General features: G+C 34.9%; 1 protein-coding gene across 18 annotated transcripts in view; it reads left to right on the top strand.

Moving 5' to 3' along the window:
* The window catches only part of NRXN1 (neurexin 1), a 1,430,528-nt gene that overhangs the window by 609,227 nt on the left and 797,084 nt on the right, over nt 1-24,217 (top strand). For 11 of the 18 annotated variants that reach the window (XM_044663306.1, XM_044663313.1, XM_044663314.1 and 8 more), the window contains 3 exons: nt 8,297-8,680; nt 19,193-19,396; nt 22,027-22,053. In XM_044663306.1, coding sequence (XP_044519241.1) covers nt 8,297-8,680; nt 19,193-19,396; nt 22,027-22,053 — 615 coding nt within the window. The remainder of the gene's footprint in view (nt 1-8,296; nt 8,681-19,192; nt 19,397-22,026; nt 22,054-24,217) is intronic. The other 7 variants (XM_044663323.1, XM_044663322.1, XM_044663321.1 and 4 more) reach the window with 1 other exon arrangement.

The following is a 24,217-nucleotide window of genomic DNA, read 5'->3' as shown; positions in this document are numbered from 1 at the left end:
AGAAGGAGGAATTAAATAATGAAATGCAATTTCATGATGTATATGTGTTAGCGATTGATGGATTATATATTCATTTGGATAACTGCTTATATGCTAGAAAGTACAAACTGATAATGAAACTAGAACTGAAAAGAACATGAGAGCAGGAAAAAAGACCTTTGAGAGCTTCCAGAGTTTTTTTAATGACTCCAAGTTCCCCTGCAATAGAGGCCATCTTTTTGACACAATGAGTTTTGTAAATGTTGGGTTATAAGTCATGGAATATTTCTGTCTTCAAAGACTTCAACATATGATGGGAGACATGAGGATTCCAGTAGATCCTATTGGCTTTTTATTTTTTATCCCTTGATCTTGCTATATAACTGACCCATCTTATTTACCTGCCATATATCTGCCTGATGAGAACCATTAAATCAGTTCTCTTGCATTATCCCTTACTTGTAATATGTTGCAGATGTGTAAAAATCTCAAATTATCAAAATATGGGTAATTAAAATCTACATTTTGACACTTGCTTTGATTAGAGTAAGAATCAATCAATCAACTAACTTTTATTAAGCACCTATTCTATATTCCTAGATAAAGAGGTATAAATAGCAGTAATATAGAGTAATATAGAAATTAGAGCTAATAATATAAAGACAAAAAGTAATTATTTATTTTATATGTATACATATATATGTGTGTGTGTGTGTGTTTGTGTGTGTGAGATAGAGAGAGTAATATAGAGATAAAAATGAAACTGCCCTCAGAAAATAGTATGTTCTATTGTGAATGTATGTAAAATATTTAAATGAATACAAATTAATGAAAGGCAAATTGGTGAGGGAGCAGGTTATGCTACCAGGAGAGCAGAATAGGAAAAGTTTTAAATAATAAATTGTGCTTAAAGAGGTTTTTTTAAGAAATAGAAGAATTCTGAGAGATGAAAGTGAGGTGGGAACTATTTCCATGTATGGTACAGAGCCAGGGCAAAGGAATGGAGATGTGAGATGAATGGTTGTTTGTGAAAATAGGAAAAGACTCATTTTGACAGACTATGAAGAAAAAAAAGAGAAATGAACAATGTGTTTTGGAAGATAGTTTGGAGTCGGCTAGACTTGTGTGACTAATGCACAGGAGAAAGATTAAAGATGAATATGTAGATTCTGGATTCATCTACATAGAGATGATCTTTAAAAACATGAGGATTGAAGAGGTCACCAAGTGAGCACATGCACATAAAATTCTTTTTAAGATACAACTTGAACAAAATACATAATGAATAGGTTAATTAAAAAAATTCTAAAAGACATCAGAACTCAAATTAAATGCAATGACCAATCTTGAAGACCAAGGATGAAGAAGCATTATTTTCTTCTCTAAGTGAATAGGTTTGGAATGTTGCATAGACATTTTACTTTCCTATTTGTATTTGTAAAAAAGAGATAGTTTTATAATGAGAGGGAGAGGTCATTGAGAACTATCTATAGCATAAAAAATTTAAAGCTTTAATAAAACACTTTTTAAAAGAAAAGTTAAAAATAAAAAGATAATTTGAAGACTAAAGTAGTCAAACAAATAAAATCAATTAGCATTGAAAGCACAGGTCACTTATTGTTTGCATAATTCATGCATAGTACAATTTCCTAGCATAAATTACTATCTAACCACATAAAAATAGTGTTACATAAAGACTATTCAGTACAGCCAGCTCTCAACTAATAAGAACTGATTTTTCATTTTATAGATGATCCAGGGACCTAACTTCCTTTTCTCATCTTTTGGTCATATCATTTTTTCATGAGGTGGTACTACTTTTGGAGAGGAAGTCATGGAGGAAGCAAAAGGGAAATTTCAATAAATCAAATCCCTGTCTATGAACGCTGATGAAAGGATTGGGAGAAGAGGAAACTGCAAACACTGTGTGACAAAGTTGGAAAAAGCTCTCCTTCAGAAACAGAAAACCTAGGCTTTAGTTCAAGATTTTCTTAAATGACCTTAGATATGTTATATAACAGAATATTACTCAGTTTCCTCATCTGCAAAATAAGATGAAATAAATGAATTCTGAAGTCTCATCCAAAAATGCAATATTTTATACATGTAGTTCACTATCTGTCTCCTGAATAGAAGAAAGACTTTTTCATTAGTTTGGGTTTGGAACAAAGATTAGTCATTGCATTTAATGACCATCTTCTTTCTTTTATTAATGTTTTCCTTTTTAATTAATCTGATCATTGTATATTGTTTTCTTGATTCTGCGTGGATTACAAATCTTTCCGAGTTTCTTTGAATTCTTCATTAACATATTTTTCCCATCAAAAAGTGCTAACAATCAGATTTACACAATCATAAGGAGTTATTATTTTGTTTAATTGCTATGTAAAAGAGTGGAATATATAAAAATACAATGGATGTTTAGTCACCAGAGAATCTCATAGTGTTGTATCTATAAAGCTGGATCTAAACATTCCCCAAATGATTATTATGAAAACTTTGTTTCAGAATGTCTGTGAAATCATGTGCAAAGGAAATTATGTGCCTATAAGAATAAGGAAAGGATTTGAGCTATATGTACACTTGAAATGAATGTCAAAGTATTTTTTCATATCTTTCCAAAGTGCAAGTTTCCACCTTGGAAGATTTTCCTGCCATAGGAAAATAAGATGGATTGGATAGCTGTAAAATCTGTCCAAATCTTTTTCATTGTTAAAATGTATTTGAATGGCAGATAGCTAGAAAACCTAGGGGGCATTCTCAATTTCTGATGGATGTGCTTTACTATGACAACTGCCCAACTGAGTTTTAATTATCAATGAATATGGTTTAAATATTCATCTGATTTTTCCTTTTCAATCACTATTTTATAGTTCAGTTTTAATGAACTGAACATGGGGAATCTTTATCTTAAAGTTCCCAAAACTATTGGTGATCTTTCTTTTTTTCTCAGGCTAAGATGTCTTTTGATTGATATACAGTAGCAGGAGGAAAACATTAAAAGCATGTAGAATTCAGTAAATATTTTATCAAAATCCATGTATTAGGGGCATTTTCAGCTATGTAGAGAATATGGGAGCAGCAACTATATTTTCACCTTGAGTAATTCTTCCAAAACCAAAAAGGGTTTTGTTTGCATCCCTATCCAAACTGAATGCCATTCCTTTTCCTAAAAAATTAAAGTCAGAAAGGACTTCAAGGTCCCCCATACAATAAGTTTGGCACCCAATTCGCTGGTCTTGGTTTAAAGATATCCATTAGACAGACCTTTACATAGCTCTAATTTTGGGGAAAGTATCTCTTACATAAAGGATAGATCTACCACCATGACAAGTCTGTATAGACAACTGTAGAAACATTTTCAAAGCTCCTGGTTGCCCTTTTATTCAAATGAATCATGATCATCTACATAGCAGTATAAACAATAGATAATGAGTAGTATCAACTATTCTGATAATGATGCAATTAATCAATAAATGTGCCTGCAATGGGAGGAACACAATGATAAAGTGCAGAGTGAGGCACAACACTGAGATAAGACATAGCCTCTGACCTCAAGTAGTTTATAATCTAATGGAAGACAATGTAAATATCATAATCTTCACATAATTCCCAAATATAGATATTATTATAGGACCATGATGGTGAACATATGGCACATGTGCCAAAGAGGGCATGTGGAGAGCTCTCTGTGGGGTCTTGCAGCTCCTGCCAGAGTTCATTACTAGAAAGGCTGAGGGACTCTGTCAGAGCTGCTCCCTTCTCCCTCTCCACCACACCTGAAGACATTTTTTATATCACACTCCTCTGTCCAGCAGCCGAATGGGAGTCCTTGCTCCTTCCCCTGTGTGGGATAAGGTAAGCAGCTCACAGTCAGCAGAACTGGAGGGGAGCTGAGAACTGGGGCCACTCTCCTCCCCTTCTCCACTAGAGTTGAGGATACTCCTCATTTCATTCTCCCTCTGCCCAGCAGCCCATTGGGAGAGCTTTATCCCTCCACCATGAGGGCTAAGGCAGCCAGGGCAGTGAGGGTGGAGAGGGGTGTCTGGCATGTAGGCTCTGGTGGGGCAGGGTAAGTCACATAGTCTCTAAAAGTTTCCCACTCTCCTTTTCTTTTCTGGCTCTCTGTCTCCCATTCTGCAATCTCTTTCTGTAAGAATTATTTTGAAAGGCCAGTTTATAATGATTTACAGCCTTTCTCCCCTAAGAAACCCCACTCCACTCTCTGTGAAAGTGTAGAGAGAAATGACCCTCTAATGACTGGCTATCAGGGCCACATAGCTATGAGGCTGATGAGTTCAATATGTTTGACAACAATTCAACACAAATACCCTCCCACTGTATGTCATACAATTTAGAGACAGATGGGATTTTAGAAAACAATAATCTCTTTATTTCTACATAAGAGGAAACTGAAATTTGGGAACTTCATTGACTTGCCCAAGGTCATACAAGAAGCAATTCTGCCTTTCATAGATTCCACTTTTTTTTTTCCTGTAGAGCTAAATCAATGATCTAATGAATGTTCCACTATATTACAATGACTTATTAATGTGAATCTGGTACAACTGAGTGTGAATGAGTGATAGAAAAAAAATTCTCCCAAAGCCTCCTTGCTCGTTTTGCTTCTTACCAAATCTTATGGTCAAAAATAGAAATGCACAGTATTGAATAAAGATAAGCAGAAGATTTGTTTCTTTGAAGTTAAAAACCTTTTTTAAAAAATATGACTAAAAAGGGCATATGGGAATTTATTCTGTTCCTAAGCTATACCTTCTTCTTTGAATGCCCTGTTCAACTTAACATGCTAAGATATCTCCCTCCTCCCGAAGAGGAGCAGCAAATTTGCTTCTTCTGTGAAATTTGCCCTAATTTATTGCAAGAGGGTTAGAAATTTCACCCCTTCCCCAGAGTATTCCCTTCTTATTTCAGCCTATTAAATGCACCCACTTTTTTGCCTTCACAAAAATGATTTAATTTGTATATTCTTAGTAGTTGGATTTTTTATGTGATTAATATCTGTGCTTTATATTCTGTTTTTAATTAGACTCTTAGAGGGAAGACATCACTAAGAAACTCAGTATGGCAAAGAAGCCAGTATTTTCAATAAAGTTACATTTTAAATAGTTTTAATGATAATTTTTAAAAAGCTAATACTGTAAAAGTATATGTAGTATATATTTATGTGTATGTATGTATGTATATGTATGTAGCTTTAGGGGATAAGGTCTTCCTCATTTTGAGGAAGTCTTGGGTTTAAATCCAATTTCTTTCACACATTGACAGTACAACTCTTGGAATGCCATATTATTTAACCTCTCAATGCCTCACACAAATCTCTAAGACTAAGTTTTAAAGCAGGTACCAATCTAGGTATATTTATGTTTATATGTACATAAGTATATACATATATTTCATAAATAATATATGGATTTTGTTTAAAATTAATTTTATTTTTAAAAATGTCTTACTAGATATATGGAATACTCTCTAGGTCAGGGGGTTCTTGATGACCTCAAATAGATTTCAGGGGGGTCTACAAACTTGGATGGGGGAAAAATGACATCTTTATTTTCACTAACCTCTAATTAAAATTTAGCATTTCATTAGATTAGACTATATATAATAAAACATCATTCTGGGAAAGGGTCCATACCACTAGTTATCAGTCTGTCTTTCTGTCTCCCTCTCACATACTCATATACACACAAGGTTAAGCATTCCTGCTCTAAGAACTTGAGGAAATATGAAGGGTGGAAATCCGTACCCAAATTTCTTTCTCATTTTACTTCACTTCCTCTTTTTGCAGTTCCTTCTCTGTAAATCCCCCTGTACTGAAAGCCAAATTTGTAATGCTTTTCAGCTTATCTCCCCAAGGAGGCTTTTTTCCCCCTTTCTTTCTGTGAAAATCTAGAAACAAATGTTCCCTTAATGACTTGGCTGCCTGGGCAGTCCCTGTCAGTAGTTTCCATGCCCTTCTCCCTATAAAGACAAGCTCTATTCTTCTGTACAAGTCAAGAAATGCCCTTTCTGCTGGGATTTGAAATCACCATATGAATGGTGTAGGGGGCAGTGTCTCAGTGTCCTTAACTAGATAAATGCTTTCACATTTGGCACAGACAGTGTCTACATCAGGATTGACCTTAAGCGAAAATTATGAAGCAGGCAATTTGTCTCTTCTATCTAGTCTGTTCCATTTTTCTTTTAGATCCAGGGCTCTCTTGCTGACATCTGGAGGCCCAAAGATCCCCACCCTGAGGACTTTCTTGGCCCTCATAGTTGCCCAAATTTCAGACCTCCTATGACCTAATTAAATACCCCTCTCCTTCACTAACTTGGGGAAATAATAAAATGATTTCTAATTATGAGATCAACGGTTTTACAATGCCTGAAATCAAACTAGTAGCTCTAAAGATAGGAATTTCAGGCATTTAATAATGCATTTTGCAAGGCAGTGTGGAACAGGGGAGAGAACATAAGCCCTAGGATCAGGAACAAGTGAATTCAAACCCAGTTTCTGACAATGACTAGGTTAAGTGATCATGAGCAAGCTCTTTCCCCTCTCAGAAGCATCTGGGTAGCACAGTCGACAGACTTTGGCCCTGGAGTCAGGAAGATTTGAGGTCAAATCCAAACCCAGATATTGCTTAGCTATATGCGATGGTCCTTTCACCTCCACCTGCCTCAGCCTTCTCTTCTGCAACATGAAGATAACAGTAGCACCTCCATATATTATGGTTGTAAGGTTAAAATGTGGTTAACATTTGTGAAATGCTTTAAAAAAATGAAAACACTTTACAAAGACTGGTTATTATCATTATTATTATTCTCTGAGCCTTATATAACATTCTAAGATGTAACTAAGTTTTGGATGGATTTCAATCTTAAAAGTAGAGGAAGTTTCCACAGCCAGGAAATCACAGTTCCTTGATTTGTTGTCATCCTAAGACAGTGAGAAAGAATTTTTTTTTTCTGAGAAGACCAGCTGTTGACTACTCTATAAATATCACCCTGGAGGTGACTGCCTAGTCTGCCTTTAGACAGAGAGAGCTCTGGTCTATACCTAACGCCCTATAAGATTCTTTTTTAATCACCTTCCTCTCTCCCCGACTAGTGAGTCGACTTTTAAAAAATTGATCATTTTCTAAAATCATCAGTTCCTGGGAGGATAGCATTTATGTCTTTTTCATCTTTGTGTATCTACCAGTGACTGTGAGTTCATTTAGAACAAACCAAATCAGTTACACATCTGGACACATCCTTTCTCTTTTTTTGTGTAAATGACCACTGATAACTTGGATACCTAGATCTCATGATAGATGAGATTTGATCTCATCAACTTGGCTTTTCCCTCCAATGATATGTGTGTGTGTTGTGTATAAATTACAGCCCCTGTGTTGCTACCCATCCTATGCAATTCTTGCCCAAGTCTTCCACAGAAGACCCATGCAACATGCTGAGGGGCTCCCTTTATTTCTCTTGACATCGTGTTGTTAGCAATAATAACAATGGAGCACACAGAATCTCCATCACTAATCCCTCTCTGTCACTTTTGTTCTGGGATTGTGCCCATTGTTCATTCATTGTTTCTGGTCATTAGTTGCTGCAGCCAAAAGAAGATCATCACCTAAGGGTTATTTGGAAACAATGAAGCCTTCAAAGGAATTTGTACCAGTTAAAAGCTATTTTTTATTTTTTTTAAAACCCATACCTTCCATCTTAGAATTAATATTGTATATTGGTTCCAAGGCAGAAGAGCAGTGAGGGCCAGACAATGGGGGTTAAGTGACTTGTGCAGGGTCACATAGCCAGGAAGTGTCTGATTTGAACCTAGGACCTCCCATCTCTAGTCCTGGCTCTCAATCCACTGAGCTACCCAGTTGCCCCCTCTTTTTATTTTTTTTCTAATTCTTTTCTTTTCCTTATTTTTTTTTTTGGTTGTGTCTTCTCCTCCTTCTAAATCCTCCTACTTCTGTATTTAGTCATTGGCAGGTAAACGCTTTTTGTTAGAGAATATATTTTTGGAGATTTTATAGATCCATAGACATTTAAGGCTAAAGAGGATCTGAGATCATGTAGCCATTTCTATCACTTTATTGATGAAGTAACTGTGACTCAGAAAAAGTGAAAGAACAACAAAGTAACAAATTCCACTAAGCTATGTTTCCTCAAGGTAACTTTTGTTGTTGTTCATTTAAATGATTTCTATTTAATAGGAATTAAATAAATAGGTAAGTAAATAGGAAATGACTGATCTTTAGAAGGTAATCATGCTGTATTCTGAAAATCTTCCTCTTTTTTTTTTTTTTTAAATCAGGTACCATTTCTGTCAACACATTACGCACACCTTACACAGCCCCCGGAGAGAGTGAGATCCTAGACCTGGACGACGACCTGTACCTGGGAGGTTTACCAGAAAACAAAGCAGGTCTTATCTTCCCCACTGAAGTATGGACTGCTCTCCTCAACTATGGCTACGTGGGCTGCATCAGGGATTTGTTTATCGATGGTCAGAGCAAAGATATTCGACAAATGGCTGAGATTCAAAGTACTGCTGGAGTCAAGCCTTCTTGCTCAAGAGAAACAGCAAAGCCGTGCCTTAGCAACCCATGTAAAAACAATGGCATGTGTAGGGATGGGTGGAACAGATATGTCTGTGATTGTTCTGGGACAGGCTACCTTGGCAGGTCCTGTGAGAGAGGTAGGTTTCAAAGCACACCATTTGATGTTCTCACTATATTGTTGAGCAGGGAAACATGAACTGAAGCTAAACTGACTCTTATTGGAGTAGAGGCTTTAAATTATGTTATTAATTTATTTAGAAGCAGCTAAAAGGTCCAAGAGATAGAACACCAGGGCTGGAACAGAGAAAACCCAAATTCAAATCTAGCCTCAAGACATTTACTAGCTATGTGACTGAGGGCATGTCACTTAACTTCTCTTTGCCTCAGTTTCCTTACCCATAAAATGGGGATAATAATAGCCCCTAACTCCCAGGGTTGTTGTGAGGATCGACTAAGATAATAATGATAAGTACTATATAAATGATAGCTATTGTTATGATTGCTGTAGTTATTATACCCAGTTATGTCATGAAGGTGCATCCAAGGATATGCTGATGGATTATTATTGAGGTACCATATATTTGGGAAGGCATCCAAGATGAAAGAGCTATAAAGAACAGTAGAGACAGTGCCTGACTTGAAATCGAGAGCACTCATTTTCCTGAGTTCAAATCCAGCCTCTGACACTTACTAAGCTATATGACCCTGGGCAAGTTCCTTAACCTTTTTTGCCTCAGTTTCCTCATCTATAAAATGAGTCAGATAAGGAAATGGGAAGCCCCCTCTAGTACCTTTGCCAAGAAAATTCCAAATGGGGTCACAAAGATTCAGACATGACTGAAGAGTGACCGAACAACAAAAATACAAGTTGGGGGCAGCTAGATGGTTCAGTGGATTGAGAACCAGATGGTCGTAGGTTTAAATCTGGCTTCAGACACTTCCTAGCTGTGTGACCCTGAGCAAGTCACTTGACCCCCCATTGCCATTCTTATGCCTTGGAACCAATACAGAGTATTGATTCCAAGGTGGAATCTTGGAATGTTTTATTATCTTGGAATATAAATGAATATAAATCTTGGAAAATAAATTATAAATTATCTTCGGATATAAATAAAATAAAATCTTGGAATGTTATTAAAAATATATATACATATACAAGTTGAATATATCCCTGGAATACAAGTTGAGTTTTCTGAGTAATACAGAAAAATGGCCTAAAGTGTATTTTTAATTACAGAGGCTTTCTCTTTTACCTAGAAAGGCCACCACTTAGAGAAAAAGTCTCTGTGTAGTTCTCATTCATAAGAATGGAAGGTGAAGCAGTGTGTTTAATTAGATTTATGGATGTGAATGATCATTTCAGTGACAGAAAGTATCATCTGAGACAGCATGATGTAGTGAATAGAAGTCTTGCTTCTGAGTCAAGAAGACCTTAGTTCAGGTCATGCATTTAGCAAATAAATAGTAGCTGTCTTACCAGCAACAAGTCATTAAACCCCCGGTGTCGCTGAGGAGCTCTAAGATGATAGGTTACAGATGGGCACAGAAGAGTTACCATTCTTAATTAGTGGATGGGTTCTGCATACTGAAGAAATCTCAGAAACAGACTATCTTCCTCCCTTTCCAGAATTAAATCATTTTAGCCAAGCTGCAAGTAGAAACACTGTTGATATTATTGATCTAATTCCAATTTATGCCGCATAATGGCAGTGTGATCCTCGGCATATTATGTTACTGTTTAGTGTCCCAAGTGATTCTCTAAATTTATGACCTTCAGGGATGGAGCCAATCAAATTTGGCAGGGGGATGTCCTTAGTGGGAAGGAACTCTCTGTTCCAATAAAATAATAGGACTGGCCCAAAAGTAAAATTATAAGGCAGTTATCCTGATCTGGAAAGGGAATAAGTATTTTACAAAGCACATACTCCGTTTTAGGCACTATACTAGGCATCTTATGAATATTTTCTGATTCAATTCTCACAGCAGCCCTGTGAGGTAGGAAATATTATGATCTCCATTTTACAGTTAAAGAAACTGAGGCAAGCAGAGATTAAGCAATTTACCCAGAGACAGAAAACGTGTCTGAGACTACATTTGTCCAGACCCCAATCCTTATGAGTTGCACTGTGGGAAGATGGTAAAATAGAACAGAAGATTACCTCACTCTCCAAATTCCTCCACAAATAATCAAAAATGGTTCCTCTGATTGAACTTTAAAGTGGCAAAAATAGTTAAGAGTCAGGGAGAAACGTAGTCCAATATAGGTCAGCTAGGGAAGAAGTTGGGAAGGCTCTAGGTGGCAGTTTGACAATTGAGTCAACCCTTAATCTGAAAGAAAGCTATCAGAGGACTTTTTCTGGAGTACTACCTAGAGAATTGATGTTCTTTATCTTCATTAACTAGACAATTAATGCATTGTTTAAGGCAATATATAACCTTCAGTGGAACCTTATGGCTAAGGCCTAACCTCCCACTAAAGAATACCTTCCACATTCTGGTAGCTGTGTCCAATGGACCAGCTTATGAAGCCACGAACCAGAGATAGTCTTGTACTCTCTGGCAAGAGTTTAAGTTTCTGTTTTCTCCCCTTTTCCCAACCTCCCACAGCATGTGTGGTAGTAGAGGAAGGGGCATGAAGGATGACGTGGTAGTACTGCGTTGGAGAGCAAAGAGTGAAGAGAAAAAAATTAAGGTTTAGATATTTGGGAGCTGTTAGGGATGGGAATGAGTAGCAGAGACAGTAGAAATGGGCATATTCTCCCCCTCCCCAAGTGAATGCCTTGATCCCTTCATTCCTTTCCCCAATGACATTGATTACAGTCTTGCCTATATCTTGTTCTTATTCTATAACTATATTCCATTGCAAAGAAATACTTTGAACAGCATTAATAAAATTATCCATCAAAATATTCAGTAACAAAAAATACAATGTATAATTAGTTTCTTATTTTATTCCCTGGGCCTTAGTTTCTCATCTGTAAAATAAGAGGATTGGAATAGATTATCTCTGAGGTCCCTTCTATAATTCTATCATCTTTTAAAAAATATTCTAACATACTCACTTTTTGAGTGAAAAGATATATTTTTAGAAATCAAATGAATAGATGTATTTCCCTGGTCACTTACATACACAAGGAAGAACAGCAGTCAATGCCAACAAATATCTTTAACATCATAGATTTATGAAGAGCTAGAATAGTTTTAAGGGTCATTTAGGTCAGGTCCCTCATTTTACAGATGAGAAAACTGAGCAGAGCAGGGCTCTACGACTTGTCCTATGTCATATTTAAGTAAGGGCATTTGAGCCCAAACCCAATCCTTCTTGCATTGCATCAGGCAGTCTGCCTATCTTTCATTCACTGTAAACAGGAAATTATCAGTTTTGTGTTGTGCAATGGAACAGGACAACAGACAAGTAAGCGTGCTTGTAGTAAAATTGTCTCTGCCAGCAGAAACCCAATCTCAATGCCTGTGAATTGGCAACGGTAGTTATTTCTTTCTTTAGCTTACTCTCTTTTACCATGAAATAAAAATCTGTCCTTTGTTCTTTGGAGGAGGAAAAAAAATAATATAACATGATGGAGAAAGAGGAGGAGGAAAAAGGAAAAAGAGACAGATCTGAGTTTTAGGATCTATCATAGAGAGTTAGTCCTAATTAAACAAACAGACAAACAAAGTGACTAAAATGATCTAAAATGTTGCTTTTTATTTGATTCTATTGGACAAAGGCCAGTTTATTCTGTGATGCCTTTGGATTGTTTTATTCCTGGTTAAGCAATGCTGGAAGAGGACTTAACTGAACTGTCACATGAATTACAAAAGCTTTCAGTTAAATATGTATGGTCTACCACCCTGTGGCAATATTCTGCTATTACATTTGGCAAGCACAAAAATCAGCATTGTATTTTTCCTAGCAGAAGGGGGGAGAGGGAATATTTACATATTGCAGTAATTAGAAGGAAGGGTGGCAAGCATATGCAGATTTGCAAATGAGAATTTAATAGCAAACTTCATCACTGGGATTCAGCACATCTCCACATCTGACAGGTTGCTGTATCTTGCTGCTGATTTCCCTGTTGCCCTGTTGGTTGTGCATCTAGTGTTAAGAGAAGGTTGTTGGTTTTTATTGTTTTTTTCTTCTTGGCTTAGCCAAGTGAAATCTGAGCATCCTTTTATTTCAGAATTAATTTCTTGGCACATTTTGGTGAGTGATGATAACATAAAAAGCCAGATTTGTGACTACCAAAGTTGGCTATTGTCCGTTGCCTCACCATGTGCTGATTGAGTCAGCAAAGAATGTACTGCCTATGTATTGGATTTTCTAATTCATAATAAACAGTTTTTATTAAACGAGAGAATTAGATTGGTAAGGAACTTAGAGAAAACCTGGTTCAGCAGAGAGAATTTTGAACTTGCATCTGGAAAACCTTTCTTTGAATTCTACCTCATTTAACCTTGATGTGCCTCAGTTTCTTTATCTGAAAAATGAAAAAAAGAAAAGAAAAATGAAAGATTAGATTTCATCTTTTTAGTGATCTTTTCCACTTCTAAATCTATGATTCTTTGACATCACTTAGTGTCTTGCCTTCAATTTGAATATAAAGATAATGAAATCCAGAAAATCAAAATGACCTGCCTAAGAATATATCTCAGATAATAAAGCTTGAACCCAGGAAGAATGAATTTAAACACACACACACACACACACACACACACACACACACACACATTGTACTTCAATTAAAGTGGATATGGGTTCAAATCTTATTTCTACTACTTACTTAGAAGAGTCCCTTGATCAAGTGAGCTTACTCTTTCCAAGCCAGTTTCTTTTTCTGTTAAATGAAGGGACTAAACTAGAAGCTCTTCCTTCCAGTTCTAAATCTCATGGTGGTAATATTATTTTCCAGCAGGATAACTATTCCATCTTCATTTTATATGTGAGAAAATTAAGTAATGACAACTAGCATTTATAATGTGTTTTCAGATTTGCAAGGTACTTTAGAAATATTATTTCATTTTATCCTCTCAACAAACATAGCCTGGGGTGTATGTGTGTGGGGGGAAGGACTAGTACCATCCTTCATGTCATAGTTGAAGAAACTGAGGAAGATTGAACTTGTGTTCTTTTTATTCTCAAATTATAGTTGAAGAAACTGAGGCAGACAGAAGTTAAAATGACTTGCCTGGGGTTACAGAGTTAGTATTCAAATCCACATTTGAATTCATATTTCCCTGAATTCCCTGAATTCAGAGCTCTGAGATAAAGGGATTGTGCCCATTGTCATGCCAGGACACAACTAGGTTTTCTGACTCTTGGCTTGTGTTCTTTTTCTTATGCCACAGCTGAATGCATGTTCTGATTCTTAAAACATGTTGATATTCCTTATAGTCACATATATGTATGTATGAATACCTCTTCCGGAAGGAGAAAAGCAGAAGGTTGGGTATATTAACACTCAGTGTTATTATTAGAAAGGTAAGTTTGGTGTTATGTAGAAGAAGGTCAGAAAACACAGGTTTGAGTTCTGATTCTACTCTGTGACTGTGAGCAAATCACACAACCTCCCTGAGCTCCAGTTATTGTTTCTTTTTTAAAAAAATTATTATGGTGGGTTAGTTAGATGGCTCAGTGGATTGAGAACCATGCCTAGAGATGGAAAATCCTGGGTTCAAATTTGGCCTTAGACACTTCCTGGCTTTGGGACAATTGGCAAGTCACTTAACCCCTGTTGCTTACCTATTACTGCTCTCCTACCTTGGAAACAATGCATAGTATTAATTCTAAGACAGAAAGTAAAGGGGTTTTTTTAAGTTATTATACATTATGTTCATAATATAGATGTTATTTTTTCTTAATGTGGAAAATTGGAATAAAATTTAGATTAACTTTCTCAGGTATTGAGACAGAATTATAAATTGTCAAGTGCAATAAAACTTTACACAGTCATTATTATTTCTAATGTCCTTTGTTAATAACCTATAAGCCTTTTCATGGGATAGTGATAGAGTTATAAATATTAAAGGAACTGAAAAGGAAAAATAAAAGGATTTTCATTTTGACAGATAACACAATTTCAGAAAGTAGGATTTCATTTTAGAAAAGTATGTTCTAAATGAAGACAATGGCAAATGACTGGTTTGTGTTAATATAACTTAAGGGTATTTGCAATAAACAAAAAATCATTTTTCTCTAAAGCTATGTGCTAATTATATACAAGGAAAACTCCATCTCAAAGTATGTACATCAAACAAATCAGGGAAAACTCCCCCGAAAATGACAAACTGTTGTCAATATTGAACCCAAGCTCCTGCCACCTGTTTTGACAAAGTGTTTTTTGAGTAAAGAGAAACAGAAAATTTTTAGTAATTTTTAGTATTTCAGAACCATTCTTGATTATATGTAAAGTAAAAACATCAATAAAATCAGAAGCTTCATTTTACTTGTTTATGAAAACTCCAGCAGATGGAGGGACAGATGTCACAGCAATATAATTTGGCTTCTTCTCTGGTTTTCATCGTAGATCACAATCTGTGACTGCCTGTCGGCAGAGCCTGACACAGGTGCATACCTTGGGCTTCAACAAGGGATAATGCAAAGAAGCAAATTTATCAAACTTAACGATGAGGGGGAAGGAGACATAGAAGGCAAAGCTGAAAATGTCTTGTTCCTTTCCATTTTGTACCCCAGGGAAATACTTAATTGGAATAAGGTTTTTCAAAAATTCTTTTATGCAGGTAGATTAGAAAATGATCCCACTATTAATTTTAACCAAATAGCATAATCTTCAAACATCAAGGCTTTATTTACCATTTACTTCATTCTTGTCCAGTTTTCATTGGTTTTCCAAACAAATACTCATTCTAATCGTGTTGAATCTTGTAAATTTTCACTTATATTTTGACAGTTTTAGGCACATGTAAATATTTTTAAAGTTATATATGAATGGGTACTGCTTGTTTTACTACATTTTCTTGTTCAGTCATTTGTCATGACCCCATTTGGAGTTTTCTTGGCAAAGATACTTAAGTGGCTTGCCATAGGAAACTGAGGCAAACAGAGTTAAGTATTTGCTCAAGGCCACATGCAAAATGTCTGAGGTCATATATAAACTCACAAAGATGAGTCTTCTTGACTCCATGCCCAGTATTCTATCCACTGGGCCACCTAGAAGTGCATCTTATTATATAATCATATAATATAATAATTTTAAATTATATTCTCTTCTCCTTTTAAGAGTGTCAAAATCACTGTCTTGATTTTTTTCTATTTTTATTAAAAATAAGCACGATTCCATGTTAATCTCACATTTGTATTGGAGAGATACAAGATTATTTACAATCAAATTAAAACCTAATTTTCATTTCAGAAAATAAGATATTTTTTCAATGAAATTATGGATGAAAGATTATCTACAAGATGCTAAAATTTTCATGATGAATATGGGAAAATAGCATCGGTTATCCAGTTTTTTTTCCCTTTATGATATGAAATTACCTAGATTTAACCAAAACTTTTCATCCAGGTGTCTTGGTACTGCAATAGTCCTAAGATATTGAGTTTGGGAACAGTAGAGAGAAGTCAGTAATTCTAGTACAAAAACTATTGTGGTGGTAGTAGTTGTTAATAGCTGGTATTTATATGACACTGTTTCAAAAAGCATTTTACATATATTTTTATTTGATTCTCACAACAATCCTTTGAATAAAGTATTGTATCATTGTCCTAATTTGCAAATGAACAAACTGAGGCTCAGAGTGGATAAGTGATTTACTTATGGTTACACAGATCATATCAATGGTAAGATTTGAACCCAAGCCTTTCCTGACAACAAATTATTTTTTTTTGTTTCGACTAAGCTTTCCTGCTAAAAAGCAATCAATATTTTTTCTAACTTCAGAGTAATCCTTCTTTCTTTCTTTCCTCCTTTCCTTTCTCCCTTCTTTTCTCCTTTTTCCCCTACTTTCTTATTCTTCCTTCCTTTCTTCCCTCCCTCTGTCCTTGTTCCCCTCCCTCCCTTTCTCTTTCATTCTTTTCCTTCCTTTCTTTCTTCTTTCTTCTTTCTTCTTCCTACCTGCTTCCCTTCCTCCCTCCATTCCCCCTTTCCTTCTTTCCTTTCAATCTGAGCAATATTCAGTCTAACAAATAAAGGGTGTGATTTAGACATCTGCAGTAATATCCACCTATTTTCAAATGTGACTATGCAAAAAGTGAGGTTTTCAAGAGAACTTTCGAGGATCATATTAAAGATAAATGATTAGTGTCAGTCAACAAGCCTTACTGTCTCCCTCCTATGTATTCAATACTATTCTAACCTATAAAAGAAGACATCATTCACCTTTAACAAATACAGTTGTTCTTTGTTAGAAATCCCCTCTTCATTGTACCATATCTCATCATACCCCACTGAGTCCTAACAATCCCCCTAAAATGAGGGGGTAACATATTTGAACAAGATCCCAGTCCACATTGATCAGATTTAGTTAATAATGATGGGCATCAATGATAATGTGGGATAGTTTCCAACTGGTAACATTAATCTATCATCCCCTCATTGATTCTGACTTTGTTTCTTTTTTTTTTTTTTTAACCCTTACTTTCTGTCTTGGAGTCAATACTGTGTATTGGCTCCAAGGCAGAGGAGTGGTAAGGGTAGGCAATGGGTGTCAAGTGACTTGCCCAGGGTCACCCAGCTAGGAAGTACCTGAGACCAGATTTAAACCTAGTACCTCCCATCTCTAGGCCTGGCTGAGCTACCCAGCTGCCCCCTGACTTTGTTTCTTAATATATAATCAAGAGAATTGGATTTAGATTCTGTCTTAAATGTTTATTGGCTATGTGACCATAAGGAAACCATCTAAAAAATCTTTGAGCCTTTGTGTCTCCCTCTGTAAAATTAGGATAATAATACATATAGAATATGCTTTATAAGACTAACAAGAAAGCAAGTTGTACAGCACTATACAAATATAAGTTAATATTGTCGGTAGAGTCTGTGTTCTATGAGGAAAATGTTAGTGAATTTGGAATGAGAAGATGAGTTAAAACCATAATCTTTGCATTTTCTCACTTTGTGAATATGAATGTGTCACTCAACTTCCTTAGGTTACAGTTTCTATAAAAGAAGATAATTGGACCAGAGTTTATCTAAGGTCCAGCTCTAAGTCTATGATTTTATTATGCTAATAGGACACATGTGAAGGGTGAATTAAGGTAGATCTACACAAAGCAAAAGCATTTTGAATCTCAGGAAACACTCGTCAACTCCATGAGTGAAAAGTAGAACTATTACTTCATTTTTCACAAATTAAATAACTGTCTACTAGATGACCCTTGTCATTTGGGACTTGTGTAGCTGCAGTTTCTAAGGTAAACTTGTGTTCATTTTCTTAAGGGATCTATGATTCTACCAGTGAAGATTCTCACTATGTTGATGCACATCATAATCTCTTTAAAATTTAATAGATGCTCTTTGAATTGCTGATATTAAAAAACAACAACAACAATGCATTGGCTTCAGTGTAATTCATCACCCCATAACTAACTTGGAAGTGATCCTTTCTGAAATTAGCTATGCTGGTTCTTGGACAACAGCCATATCGTATATTATCATGACCATACTCAAAGCTTTTTCAGGTTGGAAGGGTCTCTGAGAGCTTTATTTCCATCAGGAGTTTGGTTTGACAACCATTTGCCATGACATTGCATTAAAGGCATCATTTAGTGGAGACAGAAGACATACTTCTTATTTTCAAATAAAGTCTCTCTTCTTAGGACTTCCATTTAGACAGTATCTATAATTACAAACCAATTTGGGGAGTGAAGAGAAAGGGGAAAAGTAATATAAATCAGTTGAAAACCTAATTGTTATGAAAATCAGTCGATAAATTAGTGTGACTAAATTTGTCAATAAATTTCAAGTTAACTCATTAAAATTAACTATTTAAAAGTGACAATTGGAATCACTATCAGTGATCTACCCTTTGAAATTGGTAAATCTATTTTTCCTAAATACTCTCTATTATCCTCAACAACAGTTGATGATATAATTCATGGATAAAATGTTTTAACCAACTAAAAATAATTTAAGGATTAGGGAACACTTTAATTTGGATTCCATCAACAGATGCAAATTCTAGAGAATGGCCTTTGATTAGCCCCTCATCTCTCTTTAGGATTTAGCCCTTGGTTTCTAAATTCTAAAAGATTCTGACACATAATATATGTGATAATCATAAATAATGTATTTCATGTATAATTATCAAGACCAGGGGGCCAGAATTCTTTTCTTTATCTTTTTTTGGAAACTATACTTGAAAAACCACATGAACAAAATACAGTCTTCTTAATAAATATAATTTCATCTGAAAGTTAATCATTATGTTGACATTTATGTCAGGAAAATCTCCCTAACAAATTGTGCCTTACAAAGATAAGATGGGCTTCCTTTGGAGCTTAGTGTTTTTCTCCTCATTGGAGATCTTCAGGTGAAACATGGAGGGTGCCAACTTTTTCATTTAAGAGCCAAAAACGAAAGGCTGAATTGACACATACAGTGTGATCTCTAATGTCTGACCTTACTTCACTTTGAAAAATACAAATGAACTAAACCAATAAACAACATTTTATTTTTCTCTCCGTTCTGCAGAGGCAACTATCTTGAGTTACGATGGAAGTATGTTTATGAAAATCCAACTTCCCGTGGTGATGCACACAGAAGCAGAGGATGTGTCCTTAAGGTTCAGATCTCAGAGAGCTTATGGCATTCTAATGGCCACCACATCTAGAGATTCTGCAGATACTCTCCGCTTAGAGCTGGACGCAGGGCGTGTGAAACTGACGGTCAATCTAGGTAACAACTTCCCTTCCCCCATTGAACTAACGTTTTTCCACTGGGTTTGTTTTTGCTTGCAATCATTCACCTAGCAGCCTGTTTGTTATGGGAAGTAAACACATTTAATTATCTAATCTTCATCTTTTAAAGTTACCGATTTTTACATTTTTCTTTAAAATTTTAATTTTGCATCTTTTTTTTTTGTTTGCTTTACTCAGTCTAACTTAACAGTTATAGTGTAGCTCCTACTACCTTGTTGAGTGTTCTCAAAAGGGGAGCCCAGTTTCTTTTGGCATTTCTCAAGGAAATACATGATTACTCTTATTATTGCAAACATAAAATTTCCTATTCGTTTAATTTCAATTTTCCTAATATTAGAATGTAAATTATCTACTTTTTATAAGGATGCCGTATGTCAAATATTTACTTTTCTCTTAGTGCTTGTGCTTTAATACTCTCTTCTCTGATGGGCTTTTCCTTTGAACAGTCACACAGGGTGGTAAGCCATCTTCTCTGTTTTGAATTACTGTGTGGTGGTATTTTGCTATCAAAAGATAACCCACAACCCTTCAATGCCCAAAGTCTGCGGCCCTGAGCAAACAGCCATGTGAACACTAAAAACACAGACTCTTCTACAGAAAAATAATGCTTTCCTGGTTTAACTTAGCATTTAGAAAGAATACTCTTAAGTGAACTACAGTAAAACCTCACAAATAGAGATCGTGTAGGAAAAAATTGAAAAATAAGCAAAAGTCTGTTTTATGGATTCTATTCAGCTATTTGAGTTTGAAGGACAAGCATGTAAACTAACAGATAATAAGATGCTGTCAAGTACAGGTCAAACTAGAGCTATTTTAATGATGATAAGAATCGTTCCTAATTACCTCCCCATTTTGAAAAAAATGAAACTACTTATATATGTATATATATATGTACATTTTTTAAAAATATTGGAGAAAACTTTGATTTCCTATGTAAGCTAAACATTTCCCCTAAAATCTTGTAGACGGTGATAATTTCCTTAATGAATCTTTCTCCCTAGATAATACAAAAAGGAAGCATGCCTAAGGTGTATAAGGATTATTGCCAGCTCCAAATTGAATGGGTCAAAATTAATGAGGTTTTACTGTACTTACTGTACATTTTTCTTATGGCGCTAAACTCATAGATACTCATGATTTCAAAATGGAAATACAAAAGTAGTGAGAATACAGAAAAGTTAAATTAAGAATGGCTTAGGTTTAAGAAAAGATAAGCTGCTTCTCAGTGTTTTTTTTTTTTAAGTCCTTGGGAGGTACAGATTTTAAAATCCCGCCCTACCCTCAAATTGAGCTAGGCAGAGTTGTAGGTTATTTAAAAAAAAGAAGAAGAAGAAGAAGAAGATGTCGAGTTTGAATACTTTTGAAAAGCTAGGGAAACCCTACCTATGAACGCTTGCCTTTTGCCTTGATTGTTCTCTTAGAGTTCCCTCTACTGGAGACATTTGATTACTACATAGTGATTTTTTTAAAAAGAGGGGAAAAGAAAAAAGACTGGTTAAAAAGACTGGTTCTACTTAAAACAAAGGACAACAAAAACCCTATATTATGTCCTCGTTAAATGAGGATAGACCCTCCTTCAGCAAAGCATTCTGTGGAAAGAGTTGTGTAGATGCTGGTCCCTGGCTGTTTGCAACCACTTTTCTGATGCGGTTGACGACACATGACAAACTCAGCTATATGGAAACAGAATCTAGGTTTCTATTTTTCATGCTCCCCAAAGGCATTAAAAACACACATAAATGAACAAATCATTCCAAATGCCTTTTTTTTAATTCAAAGACCATTAATAGGGTATGTAATAAAGAGAAACAATTTGTTTTTATTGGATCTGTTTTTTTTTTTAAGTAATCAATTATGGTTGAATAGCAATGTTTCCACAAAGAATACATTGTGAGGTTGTTGTAGCTGAGAGGATATGAAAGGAGACTAGTAAGAAAGAAAAGATCTGGGTGGGAGAAAAGGCTTGGGTAGCCTAAAGAAAGGACACTACTTGAATACCACTGACACGTGAGGATTCCTTTCCTTAGCCTACTAAGAAAAGCCATAGAATCCTACCTAAAATGATCTGTCACCAATTTATGCCCATGCATATAGAACAAGAAACAGCCCAGTTCCTAAAGGAAGCGATTACAACTTATGCTATTTAAACCCTTCCATTTGGAAAGATCATGGAAGCAAGCCTTTGTGGGATACTGGATCTCGGAGGTCCCAGATGTCTGAGCCTAGCTGGGACTGCTCTGTACCCCATTGTGACGGAGCACTTTTTAATTACATGGAGACAACTCTCTGTTCTTTCACAGATGGGAAAAAAGTTGCAGCCTGGCTAAGTCAAGCATCTTTGACAGTTAAGAATTATTTTTTCACTTAGATTTGTCACCATGTAGCTTTGTTTGAAATTGGCCATTTTTTTACCTTTTATTGTTGTTCCAACGGTGAAGTTTTATGGCAATAATTCTGGGTTATATCAGTATGTAAAGAAAAATGACATGGAGTGGCCATTTTTGCATGTGTCTGTCCCCGGAAGGGTGGACTGTGATTTTATTGGATGTCTGCAGCTATTACCTTGAAGGATAAATTTTCATTTTTCATCTATTCTTCCCCATCTAGATTGTATCAGGATTAACTGTAATTCCAGTAAGTGCCTATTCAAAATTTTTAAAATGTTATTCCTCCATTATAAAATGATGTAAGCTAGTTGAAAAAATAAAGTGATGTGTTGAGTTTTCAAAAACCCATTAATTCACTCTTAAAGTACTCCAGCTCATCCTGTGGGTGTAAAAATTCATTATGATCTTTGTCTAATTGAGCAGATTCTCATGGTCATTTTTAAGTTTCAGTGAGAAGGAAAATGACAAGAATTATGTAAAAGCCAACTGCAGAAATGGTATATCCATTCCTTTGAAGACCCACAAATAGTGGAAGTGGCCTTATAATTTCTTGTTGGTTCTTGTAGTATTTCCATGAGTGACCAGAAACCAGTCACCTCAACAAGGAAACTTATTTTTCCTGATAATAGAGAAGGAGAATATTGAAATATGACCTCTAAGGTCCTTCCTATTTCCTGTTTTTAACTCATCTTTTTTACTGGAGCCAGAATCACTTTATTGCTATGATTTTATGGTTTCTTTTATGCATTATACTACAAAATGAAACAATGTCTTAGAAAGGAAGTTGTCTTTCTAAGTATATTATCCGTAGGATAGGATTTTCTTAAAGTGTTTCCCAGTTAAAAAACAAAATAAAATAAATTTACGTAATGGATTTTTACACCTTAACCATATAGTTATTAAAAACTTTAAATTTGAACATTTATTATGATGATATGCATGCCAATGATTATGTCAGAAAATAGATGCATGGAAAGAGGCATATTTGAAATTTGGATTATAGCATATGAAAGGAGAGTGGACTGTGATTTTATTTGTAGTCTATATCATTTACAGATTGTCTTTAAGTACTACTACATCATTAAATATGTTTTTATCTTTTTCTTGAGATTTTTTCAACATAATATAAACACATAGTAACATATCTAAAGGGTTTTTATTAATGATACTAACAAACTATCCAATCTTTCTTGACATAGTAAAACAAAATATTTTCTTTAATATTGGTGAAATGAAGAATGGGGTCCATATATCTGTCCCGCAATAAATTATCTGAATAGGATAAAATTAGATTTTTATACTAGTATAAACCAAAACAAATAAACAATAACCTTTGCTACTAGAGAAGCAAAAGTGATTTTTAAAATAACTCTAGCCATTTGAAATTCCATGATTGGTCTTCAAATAGTTTACTTTTTACTTTAAAATACTTTTATTTAAAATAAATAAAATCTCAAAATTAATCATCTGACTGAAGCACTTATCAAACTGATCAACTATATACTGGTTATTGCTTGTTAAAAAAATAAGAAAATTCCCCTGATGGTTGACAAATGTATTCATTACCTTCTTCTACCACTTCGCAAAGGAAAAAAAAATAGGTCCTAGGCTTAACTTCACAGCTGTAGTTTTGCTCCCAGGCTTTCCCCATGATTATGACAACTCTAATAAAGTGTCTTTTCTCTATAAATGACTTCCTTCCACAAATTATGAGGATTTTCTGTATTTCCACAGAATTTATAGCAAATCCCTTTATGCCAGAAAAAAAATGTTCTTTTCTAGACATTTTGTCTTCACATAAAATAATTTATTTTAATTTAGAATAAACACAACAAATCTTAGAAGTAATAGCTTTGATTTTGAAATAATTGTCTAATGAACTAGAAACATTGATGAAACTAAGATTATTTATTATTATTATTATTATTATTTATTATTTATCTTCTCTGTAAGATCTATAAAAGACAAAAACCTATGCTTTTTGGTATCCATGTCCAAAAAGTAAAATTATCTATTTCTTTTGTTAAATATTCTTTTCCTCATTCTTTAGTGCAAAAAATTTAATTTGGGCTCTTTATGAAACCTGGTTCTTTTTCTCTTTGTTTTCCTGATATTTCATCTTTGCCAATTCTGAGTATTTCATCATTCATATTTGCCTTTTGTACAAAATTCATTATATATTTATGCTGATTTTGAGAGGAAACATGTTATTTTGTAGTTTTTCTCTCTGATCCAAAAGAAAATGATTTGTCTTTCACCAGTCCCTGGGAAAAAAAAAGGTTTGTAGAGATGCTTGACTTTATGAAACCCAGAAGGTAGATACACCTTTATTGAATCATAGGTTTATGGCTGTTCCTTTTCAGAAAAAAAAAAATCATCAAAGGGCCTTTGAGATCCCCTTAGCCATAAAA

This window comes from Gracilinanus agilis, chromosome 2 (genome assembly GCF_016433145.1).
Source record: "Gracilinanus agilis isolate LMUSP501 chromosome 2, AgileGrace, whole genome shotgun sequence".
Taxonomy (NCBI): Eukaryota; Metazoa; Chordata; class Mammalia; order Didelphimorphia; family Didelphidae; genus Gracilinanus; species Gracilinanus agilis.
Note: the sequence above shows the minus strand (reverse complement) of the source record. Positions and strands in the feature narration are given on the sequence as shown.